The sequence below is a fragment of the Neoarius graeffei genome, chromosome 24 (genome assembly GCF_027579695.1).
Source record: "Neoarius graeffei isolate fNeoGra1 chromosome 24, fNeoGra1.pri, whole genome shotgun sequence".
NCBI lineage: Eukaryota > Metazoa > Chordata > Actinopteri > Siluriformes > Ariidae > Neoarius > Neoarius graeffei.
The window spans coordinates 17,185,223-17,208,596 of record NC_083592.1 but is presented as its reverse complement, the minus strand read 5'-3'; the positions used below and the strand labels follow the sequence as shown (position 1 = coordinate 17,208,596).

General features: G+C 40.1%; 1 protein-coding gene across 3 annotated transcripts in view; it reads right to left on the bottom strand.

Moving 5' to 3' along the window:
* The window catches only part of clip1a (CAP-GLY domain containing linker protein 1a), a 77,585-nt gene that overhangs the window by 45,299 nt on the left and 8,912 nt on the right, over positions 1-23,374 (bottom strand). For 2 of the 3 annotated variants that reach the window (XM_060906826.1, XM_060906828.1), the window contains exons 2-9: positions 18,804-19,038; positions 18,041-18,600; positions 17,438-17,562; positions 17,091-17,304; positions 11,265-11,462; positions 11,030-11,133; positions 6,609-6,669; positions 2,777-2,881 (exon numbers count right to left, since the gene is read on the bottom strand). In XM_060906826.1, the coding sequence (XP_060762809.1) occupies positions 2,777-2,881; positions 6,609-6,669; positions 11,030-11,133; positions 11,265-11,462; positions 17,091-17,304; positions 17,438-17,562; positions 18,041-18,600; positions 18,804-18,891 (1,455 nt within the window). In that variant the 5' untranslated portion in view covers positions 18,892-19,038. The remainder of the gene's footprint in view (positions 1-2,776; positions 2,882-6,608; positions 6,670-11,029; positions 11,134-11,264; positions 11,463-17,090; positions 17,305-17,437; positions 17,563-18,040; positions 18,601-18,803; positions 19,039-23,374) is intronic. The other variant, XM_060906827.1, reaches the window with a different exon arrangement.

The window sequence follows — 23,374 nt, the reverse complement described above, 5'->3', positions numbered from 1 at the left end:
GCTTTGAGTTTCCTGTCCTGAAGCTTTGATATCCTCCTTGGGCTACCCGTATGTATCCCTTTTACAACCTTCCCATTTTGTTTATACTTGCTCCAAATTTTAGACACAGCTGACTGGGAACAACCAACATCTTTTGCCACACTCTGTGCTGAATTACCTTCTTTAAGGAGTTTTATTATAACCCTTTCCATTGTTTCAACTGACGGCTCTCTCGTTGGGGCCATGCTTCCTGTCAGCCAGCCAGGTGCAACAGTTTGTTAAGGTCTACAAGCACTCTCTTAACTGCACACTATTTTGCATATTTAGGTTTGTGCGGGTTTTTGTTTTAGAAATGCAAGTTATAGGGTGATTCCATAATGTTTTCCTCATCATTCAGTGATTTCATAATTTCTCGACTTGATCATAAATAAATAAATTTAAAAAAAATGTGCCATTAATTACAATTTCATTTAATTTTTTTGAGGTACATTTTACAAAGCCAGAATGTTCAGCTGTTAAATAAAATAATTTGTCATATCTGTGATTTGTTTTTTTTGCTACAAAGTAAAAGAGCTGAATGAACATCCTCCAAGAATAGTGATTCCATATTTTTTTTACCAGGGGTTGTAGTGATAAACATCATGAGAAATTACACTGCCTGACCCCCCCCCCCAAAAAAGTCACACACTAATATTTTGTTGGACCGCCTTTAGCTTTGATTATGGTGCACATTTGTTGTGGCAGTGTTTCGACAACCTTAAGCAACATCACAACATTTATTTCCATTCAGAGCTGCATTAATTTTTCGCTGAGATCTTGTATTGATGGCAGGAAAGTCAAACCACTCCATAAAGTTTTCTACAGCACATCCCAAAGACTTTCAATGGGTTTAGTTCAGGACCCTGTGGTGCCAAATCATGTGTGAAAAGGATTCTTCATGCTTTCTAAACCAATTCAAGCCAATCAGAGCCTGATTAATCCTGACATTGTCATCCTGGAATATTTGCGTGCCATCAGGGAAGGGGGGGGGGATCCATTGATGAGATAACCTGGTCATTCAGTCCATTTGAGTAGACATCATAACACTTGTACAGTGGCCACTATGCATGATGGATGCATTGCTTCATGTGCTTCCCTTCTTCCCCATCGCTCTGGAATAGGGTAAACCTGGACTCATCAGACCACAGGACCTTTTTCAATTACTCCAGAAGTCAATCTTTATGCTCCTGCACAAACTAAAGCCTTTTCTCCTGATTATCTTCACTAACAAGTGGTTTTCTTATGACCACACAGCTGTTTAGTCCCAATCTTGTAAATTCTCATTGCACTGTGTGTCAAAATGTTCCTAATTTCACTATTAAACAAACATAGTTGAGAGTTTTGCTGTCGATTTTTTTATGATTCAACTTCACCAAAACGTTACTGATCTCTGATTATGGTCAGTCAGGGTTTTCACAATGCGTTGCATAGTTCTTAACCCAATTCCAGTCATTTCAGCAATCTCCTTAGCCATCTTCTTTGCTTGATGCAGGCCAATAATGTGACCCTTCTGTAATAGAGTAACATCTTTTCCATGACCATGGGATACATCTTCCGACATGTTTGTTTAAGAAACGAGAAGCTATTCCCTGTATCAGTTAGGGTTTAAAGAATTGTTGCCAGCTGAAACATACTGATCACTGCAGTAATTATCCAATCAAAGGCTCTTAAGTATTTATTTAAATCCAAACAGCAACTTTCTTTTTTTGATCACGCAGTGTATGTTACCAATACATGTCTGAGAAACAGCTGGATACAGTTGATTTGATTATCAAAGTTAATTTGATCATCAACCAGAAGGTTCTGGGTTCGAACCCAGCGGCTGGAAGGAGCCTTTCTATGTGGAGTTTGCATGTTCTCCCCTTGTCTGCGTGGGTTTCCTCCAGGTGCTCCGGTTTCCCCCACAGTTCAAAGACACACGGTTAGGTTAATATGGGACGGCCTTGGGCTGAGGTGCCCTTGAGTGAGGCACCTAACTCCCAACCGCTCCCCGGGTGCTGTTAGCATGGCTGCCCACTGCTCTGGGTATGTGCACATGCGCGCATGTGTGCGTGTTCACTGCTTCAGATGGGTCAAATGCAGAGAGGAATTTCACAAGCGTGTGATGAATAAAGAAGTTGCTGTTCTAATTTTGTACCAATTTTTTAAATTGTAAAAAATGTTAATTTAACCTAATTTTGTCGACATTTTTTTTTTACTCAAAACTACCAACAAAGCAGCACTACTGCTTTGTTGGTAGTTTGAGTAAACCTGCCTATTCTGATATAAACTGTCTAACACAAAGGTCTTTAAATAGAGTGATACATTTGTCATATGGCCCACTCTCAATACAAATGTGAACTTAATGATCTTATGTACATAATGAAATCCAAAACGACAAATCAGTATATTAATACGTTAAAACACTAAATAATTGTTGATAAAGATGTTTTGCTAGTCTCTTACCAAAAACAAATAAAATAAAGAAAAAAAGATTTTCCTGCCAAATAATGCAATCAGATCCAAGACCATTATAATCAAGTATATATTTGCCCCAGGTCTGAACAGGAATGGCTATAGAAAATACTAGCATTTTAAAAATGGTTCAAACGCAAGTAAATAGGCCTAATTGTATTTAAAATGCTGTGTGTAGAGAATTGTGTCAAATATTTTTCATTTGATTTAATCAAGGCACTGAATGAACAGCCAAGATTCTTAACTTCATTTCGGCCCTGAAATATCCTGAGCAACCTGGTCAAAGCACACAGAGATCCATTACCCTAGAGTCTTCTAACTCCCTCTGGAGTTTCTCAGCTTTGGTCTTTTCAAAGAGCAGACTTTGTTCGAGCTCCTTAAGGAGGGCATGCTCCCGTCTGGTCTGCGTCTGTTAGTACAGGGGGGGGGGAGAGAGGAAGAAAACACAACCAGTGCCACCATCACATGCCAGCCCAATGCACAAGGTGAGAAATGGGAAGGGAAATGGGGTGAGGGGTCACATGCAGGTAAATGTTTTTTTAAAAAAAAAATCAGGTAAGGATGCATGAGGACAATGCTGAACGCAGAAACATGTCGAGCTTTCCATCAGTGGAAATACCTGGACAATATAAACAGCAGGTTTTTGTAAAGGATGAAATGTGTGAGTGAGCAAGCACATAAAACAACTGCAACACAACAAGGACAGAATCTATGGAGATCTTCACAGCTACTGAAGACCCATTAAAAGTTGTTCCGAGAAACTTCATGATGACCTTAGACGAAATAAAAGGTCTCGTTTTAAAACTATTAAAAGAAAGCCATTTTATCTAGACCTGCCTCTGATTGGTCAGAAGGTGTTGATTCATTTTCTATAACAGCAGCTCAGAGAACAGTACTTCTTGCTATGCAAATCAATGGTTACATTGAGGATAAACCTCTTATACACTGTTTCTGTAGTAACCGTTAATTCAGAGGAATTTGCCTGGAGGACGCTCAACATAATCTATTAATAAAAAGATAATTAGCTAATAATAAAAAGGATTAAAAAAAAAAAGTAATCTTTCCGGGCGGCACGGTGGTGTAGTGGTTAGCGCTGTCGCCTCACAGCAAGAAGGTCCGGGTTCGAGCCCTGTGGCCGGCGAGGGCCTTTCTGTGCGGAGTTTGCATGTTCTCCCCGTGTCCGCATGGGTTTCCTCCGGGTGCTCCGGTTTCCCCCACAGTCCAAAGGCATGCAGGTTAGGTTAACTGGTGACTCTAAATTGACCATAGGTGTGAATGGTTGTCTGTGTCTATGTGTCAGCCCTGTGATTACCTGGCGACTTGTCCAGGGTGTACCCCGCCTTTCGCCCGTAGCCAGCTAGGATAGGCTCCAGCTTGCCTGCGACCCTGTAGAACAGGATAAAGCAGCTAGAGATGATGAGATGAGAAGTCATCTTTCCAAGAGGAGACGTTTAACATTTTTGGAAGGAGTCTCCAGCGTTAGTGCTTTGTAACAGTTAGAGGTAAAGCTGCAACTATGGTTTCTACCATGTGAAAGTCTTACATGAAGGACTTGGGAGTTTCTTAGTAACATAAGCGGCATTTTTTATGAACTTCAAGATAAAGTGCTGTGTATCAATTGGTCATAGCTTGTTAAAGTATGTGTCATTCCGTAATAAAGAATAATACATATTGAAGAGTTGGCAAATTGTTGCAGCAGAAGTGGAATTTCTATTTATTTAAAAAAAAAAAAAACACCTATGGAGACATGCTGTTATAGGAAAAGAATCAATGTCCAGTTTCTTTCAATATCCAGCTCAGGGAATTTCAAATGAAAGAATGAAGAATGATTGAAGTGTGCAATGTAAGCTTTCACTCAGATTCAGCATTAACATCAACACTGGAGGAATCGCAGCCCTTTTTACACACAGCCCTCAGTAACAGGACCGCTGACTGTACCGTTGTGGGTCATAAGATATCTCCAACTGGAGTTTGTGAACTCCAATGAAGAATTAAACAATTTGAAGAGGCCTGGGAAGCAGGCAGTGTTCTCAATCATTTAAACCTTCACAAACTGACAGCACTAAGAACATAACTACAATTTGGCAAACAGCAGTTGGTCACAGATTAAGTCAGGCATTCAAAAAAAAAAAAAAAGGCTCCAAAGTGTAAATAACATGACATTTAATTTGCTAATACTTCTGGTGTAAAAGAGGCCGCGATTTCTACTTGATGCACTTTATATACCCGTTTAAAGCAAATTACATATGGCCTGCACTGTAAGCACAGAGCGCATTCATGACATTTCCTGTTCACTTCATTCATCTATTACCTTATAAGATAAAGGCCCCACATTTTCAGCTGTTGCACACTAGGACATTAAATGAGCTGGGATGTTAAGTTTAACGGTCTAATAAATTAATCATTATTCAATTCATACATAGTCATAAGCTAGCCAGCACTACTGTAATACACATAAATACCATTTAAACAGTGTACTGTGGCAGAGCTCTTCAGACGGTTTACTGTAGGAAAAGTAGAGAACATGAACAGTCGTTTGATTGTTTTGTTCACAGTTATAGCCATGCATTACAGACTCAAATTCCATAACGTTATAGGAAGCCAGACAACAGACAGCTGATGAGTCCTGCGTTTTCAGTTAGTAGCCTTTACAAACACAAGTTAGAAAATATTAATTCATCCATTAGTCAGTCATTAGTCCACCGCAACCCAAACCAGGACAATGTGATATACCGTAGATGAATGAATGAAGGAACGAAACTCTCAAAACGACCAAAGACAGAAAATAAGGAGTCTCTTGGTAATTACAGCTTGTTACCTCACAAAAATGATTTTATATGAAACCCGTTCTGATAGGAAGACACCACCATAGGGTTCTGTAACAGGAGATGATCAGAAGATTAACCAAAGTGCAGGTTTAAAAAAAAAAAAAAAAATACTGTTCAAATTGTCCATTCTATACTGCTACATTATAACTTCTCCCCCTCTATAACTTTAGTTAGCATCGAATTAAATTTTTTTTCTAAAAATGGCATAATCAGTAATAGACCCAAATCTGTTTTTCTTACCTGCTGAAATAATACAATATTAAATGAATATCAGGAAAACCAAACGAACAATTTTCGCTTCACTGCAAATGGAACAAGGTCAGCCAATGGATTAGTATCTCTAACGCTCACGTTACTGTCCAAGCTTTCTTCTATTCCCAGGTCTAATCCTTCTACCAACCAACATAAGATAGAACTTAGATTAGATAGAACTTTATTGATCCCTTCGGGAGGGTTCCCTCAGGGAAATTAAGATAAATTAAAGGAAATTAAATAAAAGCCTGTAATCAACCAACAAATAACACTGCACCCTACATGCAAGTTTTTCTCCATCTAAGACATCAACCATGTAACGTCCATTCGCATCATCTTTCTCCTACTTGTCACAAATGTTATTTAAAATACTGAAAACCTCATCATCAATCCAGTAATGAGAAGCTCTCCTCCTCAAGCTTTATACCATTTAAATGTATGGCCTAAAATCATTTTTAGTCCATTCCTGCTCTCAGATCAAATACCACTTTATAATTCTGGAATACTTTTTGTATTCCTCCTTATCGATAAATGGCTCACTGCATTTGGTCATTTTTGTACTGTGAAAGTAGCCAAATAATAGCTTAATAGGTCAAATGACAAAAATGGGGTATTGTCATCAAGCCAAGTGTCTGATTTATTGTTTTAAAAAAAAATCTTCTTGGCATCATGGTAAAAAGGTATGAGGAAAGTCATTTGTTTCATCAACAACTGTCATTTACGAATATTTAAAAAAAAACCACTGCGAATCAACAAACATTTCAAGAATTAACATGAGTTTTGAAACACAAGTGTATTGCTGTTAAGCAGGACGACTTCAGTCCCCTGCTCCATGTTCTAATTTTTTGGGTGAAGAGGAAAGAGTGGAGGAAATATGAAAAGGAGGTGCAGGAGAAATGAAAAATAACGAGGGAATCTTTTCAGCATCTCTACACCACAGAAACTCAAACCTACAGTGAACTGCATGCGACATATGAAAACTCAAGAATTGTATAATAAAAAGGTTTTGCTTATACATGTGTGCGTGCTGTAATCTGCATCAACAAGCCTCTTTACCTCTAAATCTCCTTTGGTAATACAAGCTTCTTCCACACGAAACTGAAGGTCCTCCACTTTTCTGTTGGTGGAGAAAAAGGTTTAATTAGATTCAGTATCAAATTCACACCCTGAGCGTGATTAGTTTTATAACTAACAATAGAAAAGAACTAGACATTTGCTCTCCTTCCTTTGAAGTATTTAAATCATATTAGATTTAACAGAAATGGCCCAAGTGTCTTTTGTATTCGTATAGCCAACAGGAGGACTCAAATCAACAAACTCCCAAAAGATACATGTTTGGGAGAAAAAAAAAGTCTGGTTTTCATTCGAACATTTCCAGTCAAGTCAGCCTCAGTAAACTACAGCGGTAAGTACTTCCCACTGTGCTATTGGTTATGCTTGCCACAGAAGAAAAAGCTAACTAGTCTGGCCCAGTTTTCACAATTTCTAATGAGAAACAAAGGAGTGCAGTTTCTTATACAGTGAAATACACTGGATATACAATGGTGCTTGAAAGTTTGTGAACCCTTTACAATTTTCTCTACTTCTGCATAAAATCAACAGGTGTTTCTAATCAATGGGGTGACAATCAGGTGTCCGTTTTATTTAAAGAACAGGGATCGACATTAACTTTTAAACCCACTTGCCCGGTGGGGGTGTGTGTGTGTTAATTTCCACTTGCCCCGCAATATTATCATTTGCCCCCTATTTTGCGAGTACTACTTTTTTTTTGGAAAGCCATAGAATAGTTGTGAATTGCAACATAAAATGAAGACCACACATTAAGCTGAAGTTTGGTTATTGGTTACTTTTACTTGTAATGGACAATAACAATTTTATCCAAAATAGTTTTTCCTGCCTTAGTAGAGTTATTTCCATTTCACATACATGCAACTGCTGTAAAGTTAAGTGTGTGTGTAGAACTCTCTCTCTCAGACTGTAGGCTCATTACTCGATAATGTAGAAATCATAAAATAGAAATCTATAACAAGGTTTGTATGAAGAAAACAGGGTGCCAAGACTTTTGAACAGTACTGTGTTTGAGAATATCTTTTTTTTTTTTAATCATCCATTTCTAGGTTTAAAGGGAAAAGGAAAGGGGGGGAACCAACAACAAACGAGTACCATACTACAACAGCGGGGGTATATAAAATAACTTGCAAAGCAGTAAATGAAACCGAGACTAAGAAAACAACCAAGAAATGATGGCAGATACGAAGTGAGGGACGCTTTTAGGAACTGAAATAAAAGATCAAAAAGCCTAATTTTTGTAGTGCTAGTTCATCATATATGCTCATTCCAACTTGCCCAGTCGGGCACATATCCCACGTGCCCAAATGCATGTTTCACTTGCCCTGGGCAATCCTTAACGTCGAGCCCTGATCTATCAAAATCTGATCTTCACAACGCATGTTTGTGGAAGTGTACTGTATTATTGCACAAACAAAAGGTGATTTCTGAGGACTTCAGAAAAAGAGTAGCTGATGTTCATCAGGCTGGAAAAGTTTACCAGCCTAAAGAGTTTGGACTCCACCAATCCACAGTCAGACAGATGGAGGAAATTCAAGACCACTGTTACCCTCTCCAGGAGTGGTCAAGCATCAAAGATCTATCCTAGAACAAGGCGTGTAATAGGCTGCAAAGTCACAAAGGAACTCCGGGAACTTCTAAGCAACAAAAGGCCTCCCTCACATTAGCCCTTTTTATACAGGTATTTAAATAATATTGGCTGGCTTTTTTTGTGGTACATCAGATATATTCCATTCAGCTAGCATGATACTGAACTCATCAACGAGTTCAGTATCATGTTAACTGAATGGAATACATCTGATATACCACAAAAAAGCCTGCCATTATTATTCATACACATTCGATGGAACAATTTTATATATATATATATATATATATATATATATATATATATATATATATATATATATATATATATAACAAAAAGTTAAGAACAGGGGGGGTAACTTACCAGTATCGAATGCTGATTCTGATCAAATGTAATTCAATGTTCTGTCAATCCAATGTACAAAGTTCTAACAATAATAGTACAAGTCCAAAAAGCCTGAACAACCACCCAACTTGTATACAAGGTACATACAGGTTCACAGTTCAAGTTCAGTTACTTTTGGTAGTAGTTAATTGTTACATTGCAGTTGTTCAAAACAAAAGGGCTTTGCTGAGTGAAGTCCATGAGTGAAGTCCTCTTGTAAAAGTCTGTCACTTTTCCTCACCTCCAAGTAGAACTTTGACAATATTTCCGCTATTGCTCTTTGTTGCAGTTTTTCTCTTGTAAATATGCATGAAGAATATCCAATGAAGTTTTTGTAGCCTTTCAGGAGTTCAGCGCATCTGTCTCTTTAAATATTCGGCTTTTAATGAAGCAAACCTCGCAGCCATGTTTGTTTACAAACAGTCACTCACTAGCATGGAAGTTTTCCATCTCCAACGGGTCTCTTTTCCAGTTTTTCAATGTCCGTTGGTATGTTTTTCTCTTCCAAATATGCGTGAAGAATCTCTCATATCATCTCTAGCCGCTTTATCCTGTTCTACAGGGTCGCAGGCAAGCTGGAGCCTATCCCAGCTGACTACGGGCGAAAGGCGGGGTACACCCTGGACAAGTCGCCAGGTCATCACAGGGCTGACACATAGACACAGACAACCATTCACACCTACCGTCAATTTAGAGTCACCAGTTAACCTAACCTGCATGTCTTTGGACTGTGGGGAAAACTGGAGCACCCAGAGGAAACCCACGCAGACACGAGGAGAACATGCAAATGCCACACAGAAAGGCCCTCGTCGGCCACAGGGCTCGAACCTGGACCTTCTTGCTGTGAGGCGACAGCGCTAACCACTACACCACCATGCCGCCCCCATGAAGAATATATAAGAGTTTTGGTAGCCTTTCGGGTGTTCAGCGTGTCTTTAGTTTCAGTTTATTTATTGCTTAAACCTAACACTGAATTAACCCCGTCTTCTCTCTCTCCTGGACGACAAAGAAACGATCGTGCGCATGCACAACAGAAAAGTTTTGATCTTTGCGTGTGACGTCGTGTTGTCTTGACAACGTGCAATATAACAAGAAGACAGGGTCATCTATATCCCCCGCCCTATATACCAAGCTTCAAGATATTATTTGTCACATTTTTCTAAGTTCTGCTGCAGGAAACCAACCCTACCGCTTTACACTGACCTCAGCAGCCCATGGCTTTTGGTCCAAGTGAGCTAAAAATTAAAATCTCACATTTCCTAGTATCAAAAGGCACATATACATTACTTAAATCAACACGTATACCAACTTTCAAGACTATACCACTCAGTTTTCAAGTTCTGCTCTGGAAACAAAACCTACCCCCAAGACTAATCTGAGAGACTAAGACTGAAATTGTTTCCATGGAAACATGAAAAATAAAAATCTCTCAAATTTCTTAGTATGAAAAGGCACATCTACATCACCTTGGTAACATGTATACCAAGTTTCAAATCCGTATCATGAATAGTTTTGGATATATGCTCCAATGCTCGTTTCCAAACATTGCTCTTCGAAACCAAGTCAAAATCTATTTATGTAAAAATTTGAAAAATCCTTTTTTTCAAAAATCCAAAATAGCAAAAATGCACCAGTTCACATGTTGCTTGATATGCATACAAAGCTTCATGACGATATCTTCAGTAGTTTTAAAAGATATGGCCCAGAAAAGAAAACGTGACCGGACGGACGGACAGCCGGGTGGATGGAACCTGTTTCTATATCCCCAGCCAAACTTTTAGGCAAAGGATAACAATATTGCACACTCATTCTCCATCAGGTACAGTGGTGTAATACATGGAGGATAAGCGATATGATAATACTGCATGCCATCAATAAACCCACTAGAAGGCAACAAAATGTGTTTTTATTCCATGGAAAAAGTCGCCTGCATGTGTAATAATCTGCAATATTGCCATAAAGACGACTCTTTAATATTCCGACTTTGATTGTACCAATACAACCAGTGAGTTTAGGATTAAATTACTAAAGCACAATGCTCTTCATATATCTAACCTCTTAATTTTTGCTCTCAACCCACACCAAATTGATGCATTTAACTTTAAAAACATACAAAATTCTCTTCCGGGGAGCATGACTCACGCACAGCTCGGAGTCCTACCAAGAGTCTGAGCTGTGCCACTAAACACAGTGGCACAAACTTCCGTGGGAAACACTGAAATTCTAAAGGGTTCACATACTTTCAAGCACCACTGTATGCAGCCAGGTTAGTGCAAATTTTTCTTCCCCCGAAAACATTTCCATTTGTTTTTGTTGGGAACTATAAGCACAATAAAAGGTGGAACAAGACCCAAAATGATTCATCCTGATTTAAACTTTCCCCTTGTTGCACAAAGCCTTTCATCCACAGCCAGAGTAATCCAGCTGTCCACCTCACCTCCTCTCTTCCTCTAGCTGATTCAAAAGCTCCACCTTGTCCCTGTCTGCAGCCTCCACCAGGGCACGCAACTGATCCATTTTGGCCTCCATCTCAGCCACATACTATTCACATAGCCGTTAATAAAAAATAAGGGGGGGGGGGGACACAAAAACACCAAACATTATATACATATTCCAAAGTATTACACCACTACCAACTACTATTAACCATGTTAGTTGTAAAAGTTCCTGACCTGTTCTTGACCTTTTCTGAGAATTGTGAGCTCCTGCTCCACTTCTCCGACTTGGCTGGTGGCTTTCGCAACCTCGGCCCGCTCCAGGTCACGCTCGGCAAGGAGCTGCTCAATGTGCTGCTGCTTCTCCTTCAGAGCCTCCTGAAGTGCAGTTGTTCCCGAAATCTTCCGCGTGTACCGTGATGATGTTTCAGTCAGCTACATGGACATAAAAAAGGGACAGCGACGTAAAACTGATTATATTATAAATAGAAATTCCTATTTATATTAGTCTTCTTCCTCCTAACGTGAACGCTTTTTCAGTTCTGTTACTTGGTGCCGATGGATCAGTGGATAAGGTTAAGGTTGTGATTTACTGACTGAACTCAATTCTCAGGAGTTAATGGATGCTTATTTGAATGAGAATCTCACCGAAATTTAATAAATAAAAATATTACAAATCTCCTCCAAACATTTATAAAGGGATGCATCAACACCACATTTTTCAGACCAGATACGAGTATCTGTTTTTGGTCCTCGTCAATACCGATACTAAATCTGATCCTGACAAAAGTAAACTACTTAGTAGACACCTTTCGCATGACGTCACGCATCACGTGATAATTTCACCTGGGGGACAAACAGATGCCGTCTTTCACGTAAGCAAGGTTTAATCTGTCTTAAATATGGTTCATTTTTGCACTGTTGTTCAAAGAGAACTAGATAAACGTTATTACCGTTTCCCTATCATTTCCCTAAAATGTTAAAGAAGCAAATGCTTCAAGGACAACGAAGAAATGAGTGGTTAAAGAGAATAGGACAAGAGGAGCTTAGCCTGAAAACTCCAGAGAAATTTGCGAAGTTTATAGCGATCATTTTATTTCCGGTAAGAACTTGTATTTAGATAATAGAAAGTCGGAAGGGAGTATGGAAGAGTTTGCAGAAGAATCCGGGGGTTTTTTTCTGCTCGCATTTGAGTTAGTGTCTTCATGAAAGTGTTCAATTTTCTTATAGATGAATCAGCTTCCTTATTCGACACGGAAAACCCAGATTGAGCACCAAGCAAACAACTCAGACATAACCCAGTTTAATAAATAAATCAATCTCATCATCTCTAGCCGCTTTATCCTTCTACAGGGTCGCAGGCAAGCTGGAGCCTATCCCAGCTGACTACGGGCAAAAGGCGGGATACACCCTGGACAAGTCGCCAGGTCATCACAGGGCTGACACAGACAACCATTCACACTCACATTCACACCTACGGTTAATTTAGAGTCACCAGTTAACCTAACCTGCATGTCTTTGGACTGTGGGGAAAACCGGAGCACCCGGAGGAAACCCACGCGGACACAGGGAGAACATGCAAACTCCGCACAGAAAGGCCCTCGCCGGCCACGGGGCTCGAACCCGGACCTTCTTGCTGTGAGGCGACGGCGCTAACCACTACACCGCCGTGCCGCCCTAAATAAATAAATAAACCACACACCAAGAAGGAGCGACATGCGTGATGTATCCTGAAAGAACAGAAAAGATTAAGAGCAGAGAGCGCTGAAGCTTTGCTTCTGTTATCAGAGGAACCCAGTCCTGTGCAAAGTGTCACCATGGAGCCAGAGTGTACAGGGCTCTACATTAACTTTTGAAACCACTTGTCCTGTCGGGCAAGTTGAAAGGAAATTTACTTGTCCGAATGTGAAGTTGACTTGTCCGAAGAAATATTTGTGAGAAAGGGGGGAAAAAACAAAAAACAAACAAACAAAAACAAACAAAAAAACACAAACTATTTGTAACCCAACAATCTTTACTGCATTTGTATCACACCGCTTGTGGCTTGTACTCTTGCCATGAGACACTAGAATGTCTCGTCTATATGAAGCTGTACCTTTAAACATGCTGTTCGAGACATCAGCATAAGTAGGATGCGATATGCATAGAGAACATTGCATTCCATCTCCGGTGTCTTGGACCCATTCAAATTCATCCTTCCAAGAATTGAGAAATTTCCACTCTCTCTTGCTTTCATAGTTCTGCTGTGATTGTTTCCTCTTCTTTTCAGCACCAGATGCCTCGGATTCACTAGACTTCTTTGTGAAGCCGAACTTCAGGAGGGACATTTTCTAAAATGTCTCAATTTTTATAATGAACACCAACAACAATTCAAAGATTTGGAAATTACCACATACTCAACGTAAATATACAGTTGAATAATGATCCCGCCAACAGAAATGTCAACAAATCCACGTGTATGACACGATTAAAACCAATCATAAACGACCGTTTACTTTTCAGCTCAAATACACGAAGCGGTATCGGCCGGTTTCGCAAGTGGAATATTCAGTTCCCCCAGGATTTCACGGCCCTTTTTTGTGATTGTTGCAGGCTAAAATGTCTGATGTTGCGGGAGGTTTTCCAAAAAATTGTGATGAAAGTTGCGGGGTGTTTTTTAGGGTTTTGTTGCGATTACATTGCGGGAGGAAGTGAAAGTTGCGAGAAATTGTTGCGATTTTCTCTTTCTGTGATTAAAATTGAGTGATGTGTTAAATATTAAGTTATTACTGAAACTATTGATTAAAAAACAAAGACACTGAGAAATGGTCCTATAAACAACTTCACCAATATAAAAGATTACCAGGACTACAAAAATGCAGAAAAACAGGCTTTACTTATCCAAATGCACCTGTTGGTTCAAAAGTTAAAGTGCATAGAATCTCACAGCACAACATGAAGTTACCTTAAAATATAATATAAATGCCTCAGCTTTCATGTAAGAAAAAAAAAACTAATACTAGTACTGTGTGCAGGCAGTCTCTCCTGAAGACTAAATTAAACAATAATTATAAACTAATAAAATAAATGGCTCAGGCTTCATAGAAAAAAAAACAATTTGAACAGAATCTCACAGTATGATGCTGAAGCTGCCTAAACAATGGAAAATAAAATACCATTTTGGCAAAAATGTTGGCATCCATTAATTTCTTGAATTAAGTAAAAAATAAAGTGCACACAGTGCTTCACTGTAAACATAACACACTTTCAGTAACAGAATTTAAGCCTACATAAACACTGACTCGCACATGCTGCTTCTCTTGAACGTCTACACGGAAGTAAGGCGGAAGGTAGTTTGTCGACGTCACCTCAAGACGACGCCAACGATTGGTCAAATTTGCAGGAAAGTTGCGGTGATTGGATACAGTATAATTGCAACACCGCCCTGAATTCGCGGGGATTGGTTGAATTTGCGTTGATGTTGCAAATCGCAACATCGCGAAATCCTGGAGGGTCTGAATATTGCGCATGTGCACATCGCTCTTTCCGAATAGAAACATCCGGCGAGTCATCAAAACAATATGTCGAGTGAGATGCTTCGGAAATCATGTGAATAAACTGATAAATTTGATATGTAACCCGAATATCGGCGTATTTTGGCACTTGTCCGATCGGACAAGTAACTGAGACGATGAACTTGTCCGACAAAGTATCACTTGTCCCGGACAAGCGTTAATGTCGAGCCCTGAGTGTAGTAATGAACTAGGGATGTTAACCGATGACCGTTTGATTCGGTCAACCACCGGTCAATGTCAACCCGTTAATTTTTTTTGGTTGTCGGTTAAAAAAAAAAAAAAAAAAAAAATCAATCGTTTTGAAGCTGCCGATTTTGGAGCAGACAGCTGACAAATCAGAAACACCCATTCAGTCATGTCCCGCCCAGCTGCCACTCGGTGAAAGAAAAGTGTAGACACCGGCTTTTTAGCTTACAAATTACTATTGTTTTTTTTTTTAATTATTAGAAGGCACATGGAGTTTAGTCCTGCCTTGGCCAGTGCATTCTGAAAGTATGTTTCGGTCTGTAGCCAACAATGCATGTTATTGCAGATCATATCTCTCCACACAAACTAAAAGCGCAGATGCCGACTTTTTTTTTTTTTTAATCGCGCAGATCCGTTTGTTTGTTTGTTTGTTTTTTTTTGGGGGGGGGGGCGTTGGAGTGTCTGATTGTAATTTCAAGGTGGATTCTGTATTAAAATTACTAAATAGGCGGGTGCCGTTGCAGTCCATGAGGCGTGGGGTGTGTGAAAGGAGGGCAGTGGATCGGGGGGCTGCGCACGTTTGCGCGGAAGCTGCGCAATCAGTAGATCAGAATGCGCACATTAAATTTTGTGCGGCTTCAGCACGGGCGCAGCTTTCTGATTTGCTGTTTTCTTCTCGTGCTTGTACTTCCTGTGTTTCGTGGACTGTGGCGGCATTTGCTGATATGCAGAATTTGCTTTGATGAAGTTGTGGTCGGACGCTCCAACGCCCCCCCCTTGGGAAAGGAAGGTCGGATCTGCGCGATTCAGCCGTGGAGAGGGCGGCATCCGCCAAAAGGCGCGCCGTTTACATCCCTGTAATAATTCCAATTCTAGAATTTTAAACTCATAGGTTAACCGATTTTAACCGGCTAATGAGGCATGGTGGTCGGTCAAGATTTTTTTTAGTTTTTGCCATCCCTATAATGAACCTACAGTTCGAGAGTGCTCTACGCAAACAGACTTCACTTTACAACAGCTGCATGCATGTGAAATGGAAATAAATCGACAAAGGCAGGAAAAAAACTGTTTTGGATAAAATCATTACTGTCAGTTGCACACTTCTCAACCTGTGTGACACAGTTGTGCCTTTTGCATTGAGAATAAATGAAGAGGGAACTGAACATTAACCGTTTGCTGAAATTATTATTACAAGGGTGATGATAGTTACTATATGACTATAGCTACAACTGGAATGTGCTGATTCTGTTAGCGTTTGTAATTATCATACCATCCACTATTAGGTAAAAATAAAATCTTACAATATTGTATTTGAAAGTCTAGAGCAAGATATTTTGTTATTTTACAAATAACACTTCAGATATTAACAATATCATTTATACATTGATACTTTGTTAGAGTGCAAATAGCTCTGTAACTAGATGTACTTGGGGTTGGCGAGTCATGGAGGGCGTCTAGTCAATGGTAGTAGTCCTTTGAGAGTAAATGCTTTGGCTTTCGCAACATCCTGTTCCCAAAAGCTGATGTCGGGAAAAATTATTCCCACAAAGAGGGTTTTCTTGCTTTTGTAGGTTTTTTTTTTTTCCCCTTCCATGGAGGGGCTCTTCGGAAAAAAGGTACATTCCAACATCTATGTAGCTAACTCTAGGCCACAAACCTATATCACTCCAATCGTTTTGAGGAATTGTGTACGGATCATAACCGCTAATAAACTCTAATTTCCATGCATATCTATCCTTTGCTTCTTTCTGACTAAGATTATCCAAGTAATCCGGTAGTAGAGCTTTTTTAGCTGTAGTTTTCTTCAGACAACAGCAACAGACACTGGACATCTTCGTATGGCTTCAGCATATGAACAGTATGTAAACAAAGTCCGCTTGTCCCCAAGGACAAGGGTGGCGACAGTCGCTAACAAGCGTGACGTCAGTGCAAGGGGTCTATTAGTTAATCAGGGCGTCACAGAACATTTTATTTAGCTCTGCTTACATCAGCTGCTGCCGTGTGCTAACAATCAATTCCGCATGCTGAGTGCAACGAGTGTCCATGTGTGTGTTTATTACCACAATAACATACACTACATTTACATCACATATCACAAGGTATCAGTTGCTTGTACTGTATTGAAGCATTTATGGCTTATTAAATTTGATGTATCAAAGTATGTTACAGGAAGAAAACCTGTACAAGCCCAAATTTTCCATCTCTTTCAACTGTTTGCAAGAATGACAAATGATGGGTTTTCCCAGGACTGTTGTACTGGTTCGAACAAGAATTTGGTCTGTTAATGAGCGTAAAAAGCAGGTTTAGGGCAATTGTGACTCACCAGACCAGTGCGGCTGGGCTTGCCGCTTACAGACGAGGCCACAGAACTCATAGAGCTGATTGAGGAGGAGCTTGGGCTGCGTTTCAAACCTGCTGATGTAGTCACCTTCCGCGCTGTAGCCTTTGCCTTGGCTGGAGTAGTGGAAGGGAAGCCAATGCGGGTCACTTTGTGCACTGGGGCAAAAAGGCCGTACTTGGGCTGACACTGGAAGTACCTGGAAACCACAAGAGAAATCATACTTTGTAAGTCCTGATATTTGCGTTCAGTAAACTAAAAAAAAAAAAAAAAGTAAATAAAGAAATACATTTATAAAATAAATACATTTTTAAAAAGGACGACTCATGTACCTGGTTCCAGCCACTGCACCATCGTTCTTCCCCAATGGCTCATCCAGCTCGACTCCACACCACTCACCTTTGGCAAAATCTGTTTCCCCCAAGAAGCGTACTGCACCAGCTTTGGTACCACCAACCTATGATATAGATTGTGACCATTAATATATAAATTAATAAATTGTTAGTAGATATTTAGCTTTAAAGCTTACACCGAGCTCTCTGTATCAAGATGTTTAACTAATCCAGCTAAAAAGAACATTTCACACTGAACCACCATGTTCTTTATTTGTAGAGAACATTCGTAATAACATCATAAGTAACTTGTATTAAGCTTCTTGTTTTGTTTCTTGTTTGTAGCCAGCATTGTTAATCAGATTACACCATAATATCTATCATCAGCAGCAGCAATAGTACTTTCTATTAAATTAAAAAAAAACAAAAAACAAAAAAACCACGCATTGTCTCCTTAGTAGCTGACATTCTTTACATTTAAAGGACAGAGAAAGAGGGGGGGGGAAAGCAGCATCCATAACATGCATCTTTGGTAATAATAACTTCAGTTCAGGTTAGGCCATATCATAGCATAAAATTTTTTTTACATAAAAACACTCTCACCAAGACACGGTCACCCATCTTCAGCTCCCGTTCTCCTTTCTTCACTGAACCAGCCTCCGATAGGTTGGACACTGATTCGGAATTAGAGCGGGTCAGGTTTGAGGCAGGCTTGGTCGCTTTTTTGGTTGCTACGTTAGTTGCCGGATCAGCTGCTGGAGCAGCCGCCGGATCAGCTGCTGGAGCAGCCGCCGGAGCCGCTGCTGGAGCAGCCGCCGGAGCCGCCGCCGGAGCCGTCGTGGAGGGTGTTGGAGATGCAGGTGCTGTCGTTGTTCCGTTAGCTTCACCTTCAGTTCTTGAAAGTTTGGAAGGTCGTGTAAAAATACCCCTCAAAGGCTCGGATTGAAAGTAGCGCACTCCTGCCACAGAGCCATCGTTTTTTCCTATTGGCTCATCCAACACAATGCCGGCCCATTGTCCCGGAGCAAACTGCGTCTCTCCTAGGAACTGAATGTAGCCCGGCTTGTTCCCATTCACCCATACTCGATCCCCGACTTTAAACTCTTCAGCTGCATCCGGATTTTCAGATGAAGCTTTATCACCTGGAACTGCTTTAGCAGTAGCTAATAAAATGAAAGAAAAGACAAAATATACCATACTAAACCTGACAAAATGGGTGAGAATTAATTTGGATAAAATTTAACAATAAAAAAGTATTTTGACCAAATTTCTGGCATAGCCATTTAGTTTCTTCCAGAAGAATTCCAAGTTCATATACAAACAGGTGGCTAGAATCCACACAGTACTAAAGGAGAACTGGACTTACTTGATGGGGACGTCTTGGTGGTCCCGGTCCCAGCTGGTCTGCTGATCTTACTGGGGGCTTTGAGTCCGCTGGGCTTGGCCGTACTCATAATTCCTCTGTGTGTTCCTTGTCAGCTGGCTTCACTTTGTTACAAAACATTGACTCGGTCTTATAACTTGCAGCACCACATTTACAATTTTACAAGTGGGACCATAAAAAGGCAAAAAGGAGAAGTGGAGTAAGAAAAGTGGCGATTCTGTAAAGAGAGTGAAAAGGGAAGAAAAAAAAAGCAGCATCAGCAAAATGAAAGCAGGAAGTCAATAAAATATAGTCTAAACGCTGCTTCTTGAAATTTGGCAGTATTCAATTAAAATGCAGCCTTTCACTGGTCATATAAATTCACACATAAAAGGAAGTACAAGGCCTTCTGGGCACCACTAGATCAGTTAGGGGTCAAGGGCTTTGCTCAGTGGCCCAAATTGGCCCACTGGTGGAACAGTTCTCTACTATACTGCCTGGTTTTACAGTAACACTCTTACCTTAGGAACTTTAACTAGACTATCATAGTCGTGTAGGTTTGTAGGATTTCAGTTTGCAGAAATACAGCTCTGTCTCTGCTCTGAGGTCAGACCACACTTAACTGTGGTGGAACGCCAAGGCACAGTGACGACCGCTCAGGTATATTTGGTCTTGTTAAAAAGTTACTTATTAATGCAGCAGGCTTCAGTTTCATGAAGAAAACAAAAGGCTGAATATGCTTCTGAAGCGTTACTGGACATCTGTGGGAGGCGTGTCACATGTGGAAGTAACACTTCCTTTTCAAAGAAGCGTTGAAGTCAACACAGGCTACAAGGGAGGAGTGTTAGAGGCAAGTCAAACTCATGCCTGCGCTTGTTTTACACTCTCGTGAGTAATGTGTTCAGCAGCTATGTTCTGCAGGCAGTCCGAGTTACTCTGAATGCTGAAATGCTGCAGCGTTTCAAGCAGCACTGAACACCGACTGCAGTTGATTTGTGACAAGTCACAAGAACTTAACTGCTGTGGGTCATCTGGTCTGAGCAAAGCCATGAAATCGTTTTGAGAAACTGAATCTCCTAAACGCTAATGCTGGGCATACACTGTGCGAGTTTTGGCCCGATTTTGACACGATTTTCACTCGTGCGACTATTTTGGAGATCGGGCCGAGTTTTGGCTCAATCGTGCGTCTCGGATCGTGTAGTATACATGGGGTAACGACAAGCGATTAACACCTCACGACCTCCTCCCGATCGATCGGATAAAAATCAAACCTGTTTGAAATCCTGGTCGCCCATCGTGAGGCTATTGCACTGTTGAAGCAGTGTCACGAGCCAATTTACCTCAACCTGTCACACTACACATGCGCGAACACAGATACGGAAGAGAAAACAGAGACTTCCGGTCTCCTCTTCTTCTTTTTCACGTTGCAGTTCCAGATACAAGAATCCGACGAGTCGTGTATGGAAGTACAGTGTGAGCAGTCAGATCGCATCCGAGCATCGGATCGTATAGTGTGAGAACAGGAATCATAAGCTGCGTGCTGTTTACCCCTGCGATTCACTCATACAGTGTGAGCAGCAGCTGAATACCGCGATTGAAAAAAAAAAAAATTCGCACACTATATGCCCAGCTTAAGCAAGATCAGGCAGGCCAGGCTGAGGTGACTGAACGGGTATGTTTACATTATGTCTGCAAAACCAGACTCCGTAAGAAACACCGATAAATGCCACGAGGAGGCCAGATGTTCCCACATCAGTTAGACTGTGTGACACTCAGACTAAGTGAAATACTGGCAGAAAAAATAATTCACACATGCAGAATGAGAGGACTTGACATACCTCGACTTAAAGAAGAAAAAAAAAAAAAAAAAAAGGATGGCTCTCTTATAGAGTCAAAATCAGAGAGAATTGTGTATGATGAGAAAGTTCAGTGTGTGCTGCACTGTGTACTTGTTGAAGATAAGGTAGGAAAACATGCCCGACATGTTGGGTGACATCCTGCTGGAACTTGTTTGTGAATAATCTAATAAACCCCTTAATAATCAGGCAAATAGTGTCCATAATAAAGCATTGGTATTCATGACTGAAGCAGTGTAGAAAACATGCTTTTAAAAGCATACACGTAAAACTTTCAAACGTAAAAATACCCTCGACTAATGAGGAATCACATGTCACACAAGTCATCGTGATGAAGCAGATTCTGAATCTTGACAAAAGGACCTCTGTGTATTTTGCCTGCAGAAAACATGTTCAGACACCAAATATCAACAAGGACTGTTGCTGAAAAATAATGAGAAACCATCTCCAAAACTGCATCAAAAGTTGCTTAAAAAGTCTCTCTCTCAGGATTCTATTGCAGCGTTTCTCAACCTTTTTTCAGTCACGGTACCCTTCAGAAGTATGCAAATTCTCAAGGCACCCCAATATAAAATATACACAGTCACACTGACCATACGCTGACCCCGGCAGTGACGTTGTGACATGGGAAAGGGGGCCGTGAGACAAATTTTGATGATGTAGGGTATGAGGGCGGCAATGATCTGCATTAGTGTAACTATTGTTTTTTGGAATTTTAATTCATTTTATTTATTTCAGTGTTAGAATATATAATTTTTTGACGGCACCCCTAACGAAGCCAGATGGCACCCCGGTTGAGAAAGGCTGTTCTATTGCATAAGGCACACATCTGATTCTAAGGGAAACACACCTGATTCACTTCATCAGTCACAAGTCACACTTCAACCAAATTCCAAAAGGTTTTACTTCACTCAGCAAAAAGCAGAAAAAACTACTGACTTTTGCAAACGAAAATGTTTCAACTGATGCGTTTAAGGATAATGTGGTTCAACTGATTCATGCATTTCTTGATGTGGCGTTTTGTATAGAGATGAAATTGGAGCAAAGGAAAAAAAACCTGGGGGGGGGGGGGGGGGGGCTGTGCAACGTCCCCCAAAAATATTTTAATAACATAACACGCAAAACCCTGCATTCTGGTACTTATTTTCACTAAAACAAGTTATAACTTTTAAGCCTTTTTCTTTCATGTACATTAATGATTAACATGTCAAAAATATCAAATTTAATTCCCCTAGTTAATGAGTAATTTTCAGGAGTGCATTTAGAAAACGCGGTGATTTTCCTGGCTACACAGTTCATTACTTTGAAAAAAAATCAGACAGTTGAAGGTAAACTCAGCAAAATCCCAAAACAATATTGTTAAAAAGTAAAGGTCTGTTAGAGTTTCTAAAGCTTTCAGGTTTCAATCTTTGGGACATTGAGCCTCATTTATCAATCTTTTAGTAGAGTTGTGCGTTTGCAGAAGCTAAAGTGAACTAAAAATTTCCAATTCATATTTATGCGAGTTGAAGCCAATTGTTTACATTAGTTCGTATTGTCTGTAAATTTAAACACACCAATGAATACCAAATTTCTCATGTAAATCAGGGGCGTAGGGTGTGTGTGTGTCACACACTGACTGGCAGCCTGAGTGCATTATGTAACAAAAAATAATTACCATTGCTAGTTTTAGGTAGTTTAGAAACCGGCTCTTCCATTATTGCTGTTTCTTCCACGTTTTCTTGATGTTGTGTTCTAGAAACGGCACTAAAACTTAGCTTCAAAACCACAAAATACAACTTTGATGGGGGAAGAAAAAATTATATATATATATATATAAATAATAAATTGCTTACCTCTCTTCACGTCGAAAGAAGGAGGAAAGTTGTGCTTATTCTGACATGGCGAATTATTAACACAAGAGAAAATACTCGTAATTCACAACTAAAAAGACTGCAGCTACACTGGCAGCTTGAACATGCTTTCTAGTGCGATTGTGTTGCGCTTGCGCAGAACGGGGTCAGTCTTGCGCGCCTTAGCACATGCACTTGAAGGCACGCCTTGGTGCGCGTGCCTAACGAGCTCCGGCACGCGCGCCATTAACAAAGAACACCTGTCTTTAATCAATGAACTGTGTTTGGGCTATTTAAGGACTGTGCCCATGCAAGGACGATGCTGTGTCTAGCAACGCGAAAAATCCAAAAAATAAATTTCTCCATTCAGAAAACCGGAGGTTTTCAAGAGTTGTGTCAAATATCTGGATTTCCGGGTCATTAGCAGAAAAAAATCTGGTGGAAAATCTAAAAACCCGGAATTCCGGGAAATTCCGGAACACTTTCATGACTCTCTGTAGCATTTTCCAAATCCTACCCCTTGCTGCACTGCACCTGCGCACCAACACATGGTCCGGCTGTTGGTAGGACGAGTGTTAAACAGGTTCAGTTGTGGTCAGATGTTTACATACAGTGACATGTCTGTCATCTTGGATATGAATGGTAATTTCTCTTAACTGTTTTTTTCTGTGGCAGAATGATTGTACAGCATACATCTTTAATTTATAAAAAAAAAAATTAAATAAATAAATAAAAAATACTGGAATTTAGTGCACAAGCTTTAATTTTCTTTTGGTTTTCTGAAATCAACACAGGGTCAAAATTATACATACGCTCACTTAGATTATTAATTCAGAGGTGCTGAAACTTCCAACAAGTCTTATCTTGCCAAGGTCGAGATCTCTTA